This window comes from Nelumbo lutea, chromosome 1, assembly GCF_056320005.1.
Source record: "Nelumbo lutea isolate HS-2025 chromosome 1, American lotus-T2T, whole genome shotgun sequence".
Lineage (NCBI taxonomy): Eukaryota > Viridiplantae > Streptophyta > Magnoliopsida > Proteales > Nelumbonaceae > Nelumbo > Nelumbo lutea.
The window spans coordinates 137,099,832-137,112,557 of NC_142684.1; the positions used below are offsets into that span (position 1 = coordinate 137,099,832).

Here is a 12,726-nt window from a genome sequence, read left to right on the forward strand (position 1 = left end):
TGGGGGTGTTTAAGTCTGAACTGTTCTTCACTCAGTTGTAATTTGGGTCATTGTAGAATGGGGTCGCACCTTGTGTCCCTATTGGGATAGTTTGTCTTCTAAATCTTGGTGTGATCCCTCTTTTTTAATAAAATGCTATCACTTCTAAAAAAAATAATCTTCAAGACAAAGGTTTTCACTTGGCTAACAGATGCTACCTTTGTGAGAATTCTAAGGAGGATGTGCTTCATATGCTGGTTGAGTGCCTTTTCTCCAAGTTCATATGGGGTTTTTTCTTTAGGCTATTCAAAGTGGGTGGATGGTCTCCCAATTCAGTGGAGGAAATCTTCTCTAAATGGCCAAAGATAGCTAGGAATGACAAGGAAAAGATCACTTGGAGTTGCATTCCTTTTGCAGTCTGTTGGGAGCTTTGGAAAGAAAGGAACAGGAGAGTTTTTGATGGGAAAGCTCAATCAAGGGATCACATAACACTCCTATGTGGCAAATGATTCATGGATTGGATTCTGATTCTCCCAGATTTCGAAGGAATCTCGAAGTAAGATCTTGGTGCTGAATTTTGGAATACCTCGCAGCTGGCATGATGTGTTTTTGTTTTTCCTTTGTTGTCTATATGGCCTATGCTTATTGTATCATCCTTGTATTTTTCCCTATTTTGTTCCTCTTTGTAGGGTTGTACTCCAGTGATATCTCATCACTTCCAGATGTACTGCTTTTTTACTTTAGTAATTTTTCTTTTTATTGATTACCAAAAAAAATAATATCTCAAACTGCAATTTCAATCTCAAATTTTTATTTTAGTGCTACAGTCGATATGCCAAAGAGGATTTAGTGAGTTATTTAACATAGTATGCCATTCCTATTTAAAAAAATGATATTATGTTTTGCATTGAAATTATCCTTTTAGTATGGGAAGTTTATTTCATGAGAACCTATGATACTCATAACTGCATATACCTAGCTTACTGGTTTCAGGTATGGTATGTACCCACTATGATGGTGGATACTGCATGGACACTTTGAGAGTATACTTCATAGCATTGACACCTAAACTATGATACTCAGATAACTGCGTATACCTAGCTTACTGGTTTCAGATATGATATGTACCCAATATGATGGTGGACAATGCATGGACACTTTGAGAGAATACTTTATAGCATTGACACCTAAAATATGTAAAATGGTATGTTTTAACAATCGTATTATAAAAAAGATCTGTATATCTTAGAAGTTTAACTGAATATGATGAGATATAAATTTTGAGAAATAATAGTTGCTTTAAAAACTACATATAGAAGCATGATATAAACATATTGGGATAGTTCCTAGGAAATGGAGTCATATCACCATTTGCTGTACCCGTGTCCTTGTTGGTATCTATATCTGGGTATCACAGATGAGAAGAGCACAAATGCCATTTGATTTTCTGTTTAACAAGAAATGCAAATATGTTGATAATCATTGTAATGTGACGAAATATTCTGGAAGGTTTACTTGCTTGGATGAGTTTATTGATACTTGGTAGGTTTAGCAAATGTTCCATCTGGGTTTGTATACAAGCAGTTCTTCACATCCCTGACCTAGGTACTCATCAGAACTGGATTGGAATGTGATCAGACTTGTGTTTTCTATCCAAATTATTGGAACCATGGTGGACAAACAAAAAACCAGGAGGAAATTCTTTTCCTCCTCAAATGCCTAAACGTGCATCTATTCTCAAATACAGCATTAATTTCAACTACTTTAGTTGTGTTGCTAGATAGTTTGTTGCTTTCAAGTCCCCACTCTATACCCAATACTTGTATTGCTATTGCATTGCTAAATTCCTGGTGTCATTGAGCTTATAGTATGGTTTATGCATTTCTTTTGAGTGGTAATCCTCTGTTTTACCTTGGATATTTGTTCCTGTCCTAAAGTGTGTATTTATTTATTTTTTTTCATATATTCAAGTCTGTGTATGCTCAAATGCATGCTTGTGTTCTTGTTGAGATCGCAAACACATAATGTGCATATGCATATGCATGTTATAGGATATACTCAGACTTATGGTTGCTCTGTAAGTCCAGACATGAAATACAAGGGCTGTGTTTATTACCATTAGGTTTAATGGGAATTATCTTTCTGGGAATTATTCATTGTTTTCATCTTTGTTTCTCAATTATTTGTTTTTTACATTGTTTAATAAATATATTTTCTCCATGTCCTTTATAGATATTTCTTTGCAAAAATTCCTTTTTTGCAGGGATGGTTAAAATCTAACTTGCCTTGTGTTTGCAAATTAAAAGATGATGTGGTTTTGGAAAATATCATGCTGCTCCTAAAATATTTAAAGATCATGGAGAATGCCATGTTCCTAAGTAAGGAGAACCAGGTACAATTGAAATCATATTTTGTTGGTAAGACCTTTTGGATTTTATTAAACATCCCTTGACACATCACTTTTGCAACCTTTATGTTTACTTTAATGACAGAACCATTTACTTGGAATGAATGGAAAGTTGGTTTCTGAGGGATCCTCCCTTTCTGTAGTTCGACAGAGAAGAGGGAAGAGAGAAGAGAGAATGAGAGAAGAGAGAAGAGAAGAAAAATATTGTCTTGTCTAATCTAAAGCTGGCGGCGCCTAAGTTAGTATATATACTTAGGGCAACAGCTCATAAAAAATACAAGAGGAAAGGGCAAACATGCCCCTACTAGGCCACAGGCCGCTACACATTACAACACTCCCCCTCAAGTTGGAGCATATATGTCAATCATGCCCAACTTGTCACATAGTTCATTATGTCATAGATAGTGAAGACCCTTTGTAAGAACATCTGCTAGTTATTCTTTGGAACTGATGTAAGGAGTACAAACTTCCCCCTTTTCGAGTTTCTCCCTTATGAAGTGCTTGTTAACTTCAATATGCTTGGTCCTGTCATGAAGAATTGGGTTGGCAGCAATATTAATGGCTGTCTTGTTGTCATAGTAGAGAGACATTGGGCCATCAACAGAGAGACCCAACTCTCCAATCAAATTCTTTACCCATAGTACTTTAGCAACTCCATGCGCCATGGCTCTATATTCAACTTCAGCACTAGATCTGGCCACAACACTTTGTTTTTTGCTTCTCTAAGTAACCAAGTTTCCACCAACAAAGGTACAATATCCACTAGTTCATTTTCAGTCATCAACTGCCCCAACCCAATTTGCATATGTGTAGACTTTCACTTTCATGTGATCATGTTTCTTGAAAAGTAACCTAGTTCCTGGATACTTCTTTAGATACCTGAGAACCCTCTCAGCTGCCTCTAAATGAGAGGATGTTGGTGCATGCATAAACTAATTAGGTACACCAACAACATAAGCTATATCTGGCTGAGTCATTGATAGGTAAAGAAGTCTTCCTACCAGCCTTCGAAATTTCTTGACATCTGTCATGGGTTCTCCAGTACAATCACCAAGCCGATGGTTTTCCTCAATAGGAGAATCTACAGGCTTTGCTCCTAACTTTCCTATGTCTTGCAAGAGATCTAGGACATACTTCCTTTGGAAAATGAAGATGCCCCTTTTTGAGCGAGCAACCTCAATACCAAGGAAATAACGTAGCTATCCCAGATCTTTCACCTCAAATTGCATAGCAAGGGATTCTTTGACCTTCTTAATCTCAAAGTCCCAGTTCCCTGTAATCACAATGTCATCAACATAGACAATTAATACTATAACATTCTTCTGATTTCTCTTGACAAATATATGGTTAGATTGGCACTGTTTGAATCCAATTTGTTGAAGGGCCAAGTGAAATCTATTGAACCAGGCTCTTGGGGATTGTTTCAAACCATATAAAGATTTTTTTAGTTTGCAGACTTTCCCTTCACACCCTTGTGCTACAAACCCAGGAGGTTGAATCATGTACACTTCTTCTTCCAGATCCCCATTTAAGAATGCATTTTTGTTGTCCACTTGGTGGATCTCACAATCAAAGTTAACAACCAAGGATAGTATAATCCGAATAGTGTTCATTTTAGCAACTGATGCAAAAGTCTCAGCGTAGTCAACCCCATACACCTTAGTATACCCTTTTGCAACTAACTTGGCTTTATACCTCTCAACTGACTCATCTGCTCTATGTTTTACTGTGAATACACACTTGCATCCCACTGGCTCTTTTCCTTCAAGAAGATTCACCAATTCCCAGGTGTTGTTTTTGTGAACAACACTAATTTTTTCCTTCATTGCCTCTGTCCATTCAGGTGTAGATAAGGCTTCTATAACACTTTTGGGAATGGAGACACAATCAATGGCAGTCAAAAAGGCATGAAATGAGGGAGCAATGTTTTTGTAGGACAATAACTGAGCAATAGGATGCTTAGTAGTACATGATCGAACCCCTTTTCTATGAGCAATTGGGATATCAAGATCATTAGTAGATTCATCAATAGCAATAGGTTCAGTAATTTCAAAAGGAACAAGGGTACCTGGATTTTCCTTCAAGGAGTCAGATGGTGCTGGATGTATAGTCTCAAGTTGCTCCACAGCCTTTGAGTTCAGCTGTCCCTTATGGCGCCTCAAGAAGACACGAAATGGAGAGGAGTCAGGAATAGAAAGAAGATGAATTTGAGGAGTTGGAGCTTGCCTCTCCTCCTTCACACTATTCTCCCCCTGAGGAGAGGCATGGAAGAAGGGTTCAAATTCAAAGAAGGATACATCCATCGACACAAAGTACTTATGTGTGACCGGATTGAAGCATTTGTAACCTTTATGGGAAAAACGATAACCTAAGAAAACACATGGAACAGATTTGGGATCCAATTTACCCTGGCTGGGAGAAAGATCATGAACAAAACACTTACACCCAAACACATGTAGTGGAATGGAAAATAAAGGGGATTGAGGAAAAAGAAGTTGATGCGGGGCCTTGTATTGCAGGAGGCACAATGGCATACGATTAATAACATAAGCGGCAACCATCACAACATCAACCCAAAAATGTTTTGGAACATGTATGTGAAGCATCCTACTATGAGCAACTTCGAGGAGGTGGTGGTTCTTCCTTTCAACAACGCCATTCTATTGTGGTGTTCTGGCACATGAGCTTCTATGAAGAGATCCAAGAGAAGAGAAAAACTCGGCTAAGTCATGATACTCCTTTGCATTATCTGATTGGAAGATTTGGACTTCAACATGAAATTGAGTGAAAACCATGCGATGGAAATCTTGCACAATCTTGGGGACCTCTTCTCTCGAATGCATGGGATATAGCCAAGTGTATCTCGAATAGTCATTAATAAAGCTGATAAAGTACTTGTACCCACACCCAATAGGTATGTTTACAAGGCCCCAAACATCAGAAAAGACAATATGGAAAGGCAAAGTAGATATTTTATTATTTGAAGAAAAAGTTGTTCTACAATTCTTGCTCAACTGACACGTTTGACAATGTAAACTAGTAATAGGCATTGACTTGAACAATTCAGGAAACTCAACTTTCAAAGACTCAAAGGACAAATGACCAAGGCGATTATGCCATTACCATAGTTGACTGTTTGTAGACTGACTCATAAGACTCACAGAGGCTGATGCTGTAGGACCAGCTTTATTCTCCAAGATGTAGAGGTCATCAACCATATTTCCTTTACCAAACGTTCTCCCTGAGGTTAAATCCTGGAAAACACAAAAATGGGGAAAAAAGGTTACACAACAATTTAAGGACCGAGTAATATTGCTTATAGATAACAAATTACTAAGAAGCTTAGGAACATGAAGGGTATTGGATAAGACAAGACCATCTGGAAGGGATATAGATCCCTGACCAACAATGGTGGATAGAGACCCATCAGCAAGTCTCACTTTATCCTTTTAGAGAGAAGAGTGTAGGTCTGAAAGAGATTGGGCTTACTGGTCATATGGTTTGATGCCCTTGAGTCAATGACCCAAGGTGACTCGGGAGCAGAGGTACACACATGAAATGCAGAAGCACCTTTAGCTGATGTAGAAGCGAATGAGTTAGAAGGGGTAGGAACCGACCTATCTATTTGTCTGAGTGTCCTACCATACAATTCCAGATGATCTATGAAGGAGTTGATGATATCTTCCTTGGGATCGGAACCACTGGGATGTTCTTGGGGAAAAATAGTAGTCTTATTATGTTAGACAGTTGTATGCCCTTAACTCCAATCAAAATGATGTACATTATAAATTTATTGTAAATGAATAAAGTACATATTTGATTCATGTTCCTGTGGTGTGTTTCTGTGTAATACCCTTAAATTGGACACTTATGAGACTCGTATTAGTTTAGAATGTTCACAGCCGTTGGATAAGTCTAGGGAGATTTATCCTGCCAAGGCTAACACTGGTGTGCTGCCAAATGTTGGGGTGGCCTGTCTCAGCCGCTAGGGTGAGAATCAAGGCACATGCAGTGTAGGATTAATTGAATCTTTGAATCGGACCAGATCTCCAGTATTGCCCTGGACCTTGGAGATTGATGGGAAAAACTGTAAAGTTACACCTGACCCCTAGACTCGATTATGATACTACATTAGGTGTTGGATTAGACTGTCTTTGATATGCCAATTAGTGAGATCCTTAGCGGGGGTCAAAACCTGGGTATGTTGGGACAGTTTGAGAATTCATCTGAGTGGGTGATCATAGTGACAGGATCAGCCCCTTTGTTGGACAAAGGTAATGATCGGGGATGCACTCTCTGATGGAAACCAAGACTGCCGGCAGCCGATTTCAATCGTTGAGATTTGTTTTGCAAAATATATTTTATATGAGATATAAAAGTATATATAAATTATGGTTTCTAAATGTTTGCAAAAAGGTTTTAATTCCCAGGATCCATGTGTGTAGAGAGTGCAACACTGATCCTTGCAGATGAGGGAGAGGTCCTCTCTTGTCGGGCAGTGTTTGATCATTATGGGCTGATACCTGGTGTGATAATCTTGCATCTGCCCACAGTCCCTGAGTGTTACAAGGTGGCTTGGCCCAGGGACCACTTAGGGTAACTGTTGGGCCCATAGAGCCCATGCGATGAGTTTCAGGGGGTGCACTTTCCATAACAGTGTATTCGGCCAGGCCTTGTAACAAAGGCTGGGCTGAACCCATGTGGCTGATGTGTAGATCAATGTTTGGGTCCCACGCCATACAAGGAAGCCCAACTGGGTAGTAGTTTGGAAGGCTAAGTGAGCACATAACCTTATTGAGCCTAAAGCCCATTACGAACTGGGTTGATTTGATCAGTTAAATAAGGGGCGAATTCTGAGATTGAATTAGCATATAGGATTGGATCTTAACCCTATCCACTTAGAGAGTCCAGATCTAAATGTGATTCAGATCTGGAAACCTCCTAATGAGATTAGGAGAAGGCTGATCTAATCTGCAGATAAGATAAGGGTTTACCCTTATCACTTAAAGGGAACTCTGAACCAAATATGATTTGGATCAGCAACTCCTAATGGGATTAGGAGCTGATCCCTTTAAGGTTATAAAAGGAGGAAGGGGCAACAACCTTTTGACACACTTCTCATCCAGTCTTCAGAGCTGAAATCACAGAAGAGTGAATTCAGCATCACTGCGCTAAATCTCTCTTGCCGCCTCCTTCCTGCCGCCGCCATATCCGCCAGTTTGATCTCCTGTTGCCAGTAGGAGTGATCAAGATTGGATTTTGATATCAGTCCTTTGTGAAATGGCTGATTAGAAGTAGTGCTCACGTGACGTCCAGCTGATTCTTGCGAAGGATCTGGTTCTTTTGAAGAACACTGCTGATTCTGCTCCTCCCTGCACTGCACCATCTTCAGTGGGAGCAGTCTTTGGTTCCTTGGGTGTGAACACCTCCATTGGGAGATATTGTTTCTCTGTATCAGGTATATCCCTCTCCTACTGCTTTTGTTCAGATCTGGTTCGGTTCATGGTTCAAAGATTGATCTTTGAAAAATATGATTTTTCTAAAATAAGGAAATACGATTCCCAACAGGATGGAGAGAAATTTTTGAAATTCGCCCATTCTATTCCGCAAGATTCGGGCGTTCATACGATGGATATCTCATCCCTTCAGATTATTCTGCTGATAGTCTTGTGTGGCCAGATTTGCAGGAGTAAACTTCTTCTGAGGAGGCTTCTTTGAAGTGTCTTGACTTTTGGTTGCCCACTTGGGCTTCCTCACCAACTCTCAATAGGTTTCTCGAGTGTGTCTAGGCTTCTGGCAGTGAGTACACCACAGTTTGCCTTTATCTTCACCTTTCCTTGGTTCCCCCTTTTTCATTCCTGTGTTACCCCCTCATGCAGCTAGGGCAACAGGTTGCTCCTCCTCAGAAACATTCATGAGATTTTTTTCTGCTCTCTTTAGATTGGACTAGAGGATATACTTCATGAATTGAAGGAATTCCCTACTTCCCAAAATCTGCACCCGGAGAGGCTCATAAGCCGGATTCAACCCATGCAAGAAAGCAAAAACCCGCTATTGGGAGACAAGTTTTTTATAGTCCTGTGCATCTTCATCATTCCTCTAGCCAATAATCTGATAATAGTCCAGTTCCTTCCAGACAAATGTAAGGGCTGAGTAGTATGTAGATAGGCTATGGTCCCCCTATCTACACGTAGATGATTCTGCTTGAAGTTGATAAATCTTGGCAAAATGCCTTTGTTCAGAATAGGTTGCCTTGGCTTGTTCCCAAATTTCACAGGCTGTGTCAGCCCATATGAAAATTTTTCTTACATGAGTTAACATGAAGCCTAACAGCCATGACATAACCATGCTGTTTTCTTGATCCCATCAATCATGTTCAGCAGTATCAGACTTTGGTTCTTTTATTTTTCCACTTATATAACCAGCCTTCCCCCTAGCTGTAACATAAAATTTGATGCCTTTGGACCATTCCAGATAGTTCAGACCATCAAATGGGGTAATGGACATAGAGAAATTCATGCCTTCCATCCCCCATTTAAGTTTCCTTGTTGGGAAGTAATACCAAAGGTTGCTGAATCTTCAATAGCCATTTTCACAGAAAATCTACCGCTGTTTTCTCGAAAACCGAATCTGATATAGAGGGTTTTTGTCTGAAAAAAAAATAGGAGTCTCCAAAAAAAGTTTAACAGTACTGTAGGTGATAACTTTTCGTTGAAACACCTCGGTTTCCAGGAGGAAGAGACAACCAGTCCCTACAATCCTCAAAACTGTGACATTCACAGTGGTCAAATGCTTGTGTGAATGTAACAGTACATACCTGTCTTCCACAACCCACAGCACATAGAAAACCCCTCAGAAAATCAAGTTTTGGTGCATTCGGCTGCCACCACAAACCCAGAAAGACACCTTACTGCATTCGGTTGCCACCACAGATCTAGAAAGATCTCTTACTGCATTCGGTTGCCACCACAGATCTGGAGATATCTTTTACTGCATTCGGCTGCCACCACACCCTTCTCCTTGGTACAGCAACCAAGAGAGAGGAGAAAAAAAATCAGGGCTGAAGGTTGCGCCCAGAAGAAGAAACCACGATCTGAGAAAAAAAACAGATTTCCAGAAAAGGAAGGAAATCACGATCTGAGAAGAGAAGAGAACTTGTGCCCAGATCAGAGATGCTCTGATACCATGTAGTTCAACAGAGAAGAGGGAAGAGAGAAGAGAGAAGGAGAGAAGAGAAGAAAAAGATTATATTGTCTAATATAAAGCTGGTGGCACCTAAGTTAGTATATATACTTGGGGCGACAGCTCATAAAAAATACAAGAGGAAAGGGCAGAAATGCCCCTACTAGGCCACATGCTGCTACACATTACAACACTTTCTTTTTCTGGGCTCATTTTAATTATCATCAAAATTCTTTCTGGTAATTTTACAGTGCGTTAGTTGGGCTTGAAATTTCCAAATTTGGCAAGCTTACATTAAGAGGTGCTAGAATTATCTTATAGTTTTTTATTTGACACTGTTGCAATTGCTTTCTTAGTTTTTCTCTGCTTCAGAGTTCTTCCTCCATTTCCAATGTTGTAAAGTCTCAGCATGTTTCTGATGGGAATAGTGATGCTTCAGAAATTCCATTGATGGAAGACCGAGGTACTCAGTTATTCATTTGACCATAGATCTTGTGTTGATGCTCTTTTATGTTACTTTGTATATGTAGTTATTATGGATAAATAAAACTTCACAATTAAAAGATTTACTTCTGGAGTTCCATTTAGGTGCATCAAGAGAGACAACCTGCTACCAAGGAAATATGGCTGCCCTTCAATATGTGGAAGAGATTTCTATCCTTAGATTTGACAATATTTATTTGTTTTCATTATCTTAGAAAAATAAAATAAACAGGATCTTCCTCAAGAATACTCACTGATATATCATTTGAGCATTTTTCAGTTTACCATATCCCCCCCCCCCTATTCTATTTTCAAAAGCATTACAATTTGGAGAAGGGTGTAATGCAAATCTTTTAACAAAACCATAACACTGTTATATCCTTAAAGGTGGAGTGTGATATCTTGCTTGGTGCAGCAAATATCCTAAAGAGAAAGGGATGTACTGCACTAGTGCAATAGTAGAGATTTGATAAATCATAAATGGTGGTTGGCGTTGATGTTGACAAAAACTAGGAAAAAGAGACATTTGAGAATGAGAAGATGAAGTTTCACCACCATAGGAAAAATCTCTCTTCTTGAATCAACGAAAATGAAGAGCAAAGAATGGAATTCTTAAGTTAATTTCACATGAAATGACACACATGACACAACTGTAGAGGAAGTTAGGTTCCTTTAGGGTAAGAAACCATACTTGTACAGAAACTATACTCTTCTGGAGATAGAAAGATCTGCAAAATGTTTGAGAATGGAACCTATGTGGGCCTACACCATCTGTCCTTCATGTGTTGGGCTTGATGAGAGGCTTCTTATATCTCAGCCTAGGGAGAGGTTCCTGCTTGTGTACAACTTTACTCCAGTGAATCTAATTGTATCATTACTCAGAATTATCTAATTACAAATTTGGTATGGGGAAACCCTAAAAGTAACTGATGTCACATTATTATGGGACTTTACAGGTTATGGTTGTTATATCACCATATCATTAATTTTTTATATGCGATTGCGTTTATAAGAAGCCTTTGGCTCTGATTGAGAAGACCTTGGATTTGGGATTCCTAACCTCTTGGCATTGGTTTATTACAACCCAATTGTCATCATTGAAGGGAGTACAGTTGTGCCAGGCCAAAACTAAAGATCAAGACTCAATATGTATTAATTCCTTTCACTATTTTTAGTTATCCAATTTAGGGCTGCAAATGATTCAGAGCGAACTGGATATACCTGAAGAAAACTGAAGAGAAGAGAGTTGAGGGTTCGGCAATGAGGGTCTGAGAAGGGGATTTCAAACTCACACTCTCTCAGCCCCCTAACACTGTTTTATTAGATATATTTGAATGATTACAAGGAAGCCCTTAGTTGGGCAAGAATTTGCAAAGAACTTAATATTGACAGGATGGGCCAAGAATAAGGCCCATTACAGAAAAGAAACATAAATAACAAGAAAGAATAAACAACCTATGGGCCATTCGGCCCATCTTTTCTACACTCCCCCTCAAGTTGAGCATAGATGTCAATCATGCCAAGCTTGCTGGTATCATGCTGAAGTTTCGCCTTGGGAATGCCTTTGGTGAGAAAATTTGCCAACTGTCTTTCAGATGTGATGAAAGGAAGACACACTTCACCCGAAGAGACCCTTTCCTTAATGAAGTGTCGATCAACTTCAATATGCTTGGTTCTATCATGTTGCACTGGGTTGTGAGCAATGTTGATGGCAGCCTGATTATCACAGTACAACATCATTGGCTTGTCATATTCAACTCCAAGTTCTTCCATCAAAGATTTTAGCCATAATAATTCAGAAACGCCATGTGCCATGGCCCTGTATTCTGCTTTAGCAGAAGATCGAGCAACAACCGATTGTTTCTTACTTCTCCAAGAAACAACATTACCAGCTACCAAGCTGCAATACCTAGAGGTAGATCTTCTGTCATCAATGTTCCCGGCCCAGTCAACATCGGTGTAGGCTTCAAGTTTCATATGACCATGCTTGGCAAACAGAATACCCTTTCTTGGGGAGCCCTTCAAATAACATAGGATTCTCTCTACAACTGCCATATGAGTGTCTCGGGGAGCATGCATGAATTGGCTAATAAAATTGACTGCATATGCAATATCTAGCCGAGTCATGCATAGGTACAAGTTTCCCAAGAAGTCTTTGAAAATTCCTTTGTCTTCTAACAATGTCCCTTCTGAGGCTGAGAGTTTATGATTCATATCAATAGGAGTAGCAACTGGTCTAGCACCCATCTTTCCAGCTTCAGAGAGCAAGTCAAGAACATACTTCATTTGGGAGATAAGAATCCCATCCATGGATCGAGCCACTTCTATGCCAAGAAAGTATCTCAATTCCCCCAAATCTTTAATCTCAAACTCTGTATGGAGAAAAGATTTTAGATCATGAATTCCTGAGGCATCATTACCAGTCAATACAATATCATCTACATACACAATGATGTATACTACCAGAGGTCCATTCCTCTTCACAAAAAGAGTATGATCGAACTGTGTCTGCACATAACCAAAGTTAACATGTGCTGTTCTAAATCTCTCAAACCATGCTCTAGGGGACTGTTTTAGTCCATAAAGAGATTTCTTCAGTCTGCATACCTTCCCTTTCATATCAGTTCCATACATCCCTAGAGGAAGAGACATGTAAACCTCCTCATGTAATTCAC

The 12,726-nt window shown here is 39.4% G+C and overlaps 1 protein-coding gene across 5 annotated transcripts in view; it reads left to right on the forward strand.

Moving 5' to 3' along the window:
• The window catches only part of LOC148877829 (wings apart-like protein 2), a 28,666-nt gene that overhangs the window by 4,433 nt on the left and 11,507 nt on the right, over window positions 1-12,726 (forward strand). For all 5 annotated transcript variants that reach the window (XM_088944832.1, XM_088944856.1, XM_088944847.1 and 2 more), the window contains exons 5-6: window positions 2,243-2,371; window positions 9,941-10,031. In XM_088944832.1, coding sequence (XP_088800958.1) covers window positions 2,243-2,371; window positions 9,941-10,031 — 220 coding nt within the window. The remainder of the gene's footprint in view (window positions 1-2,242; window positions 2,372-9,940; window positions 10,032-12,726) is intronic.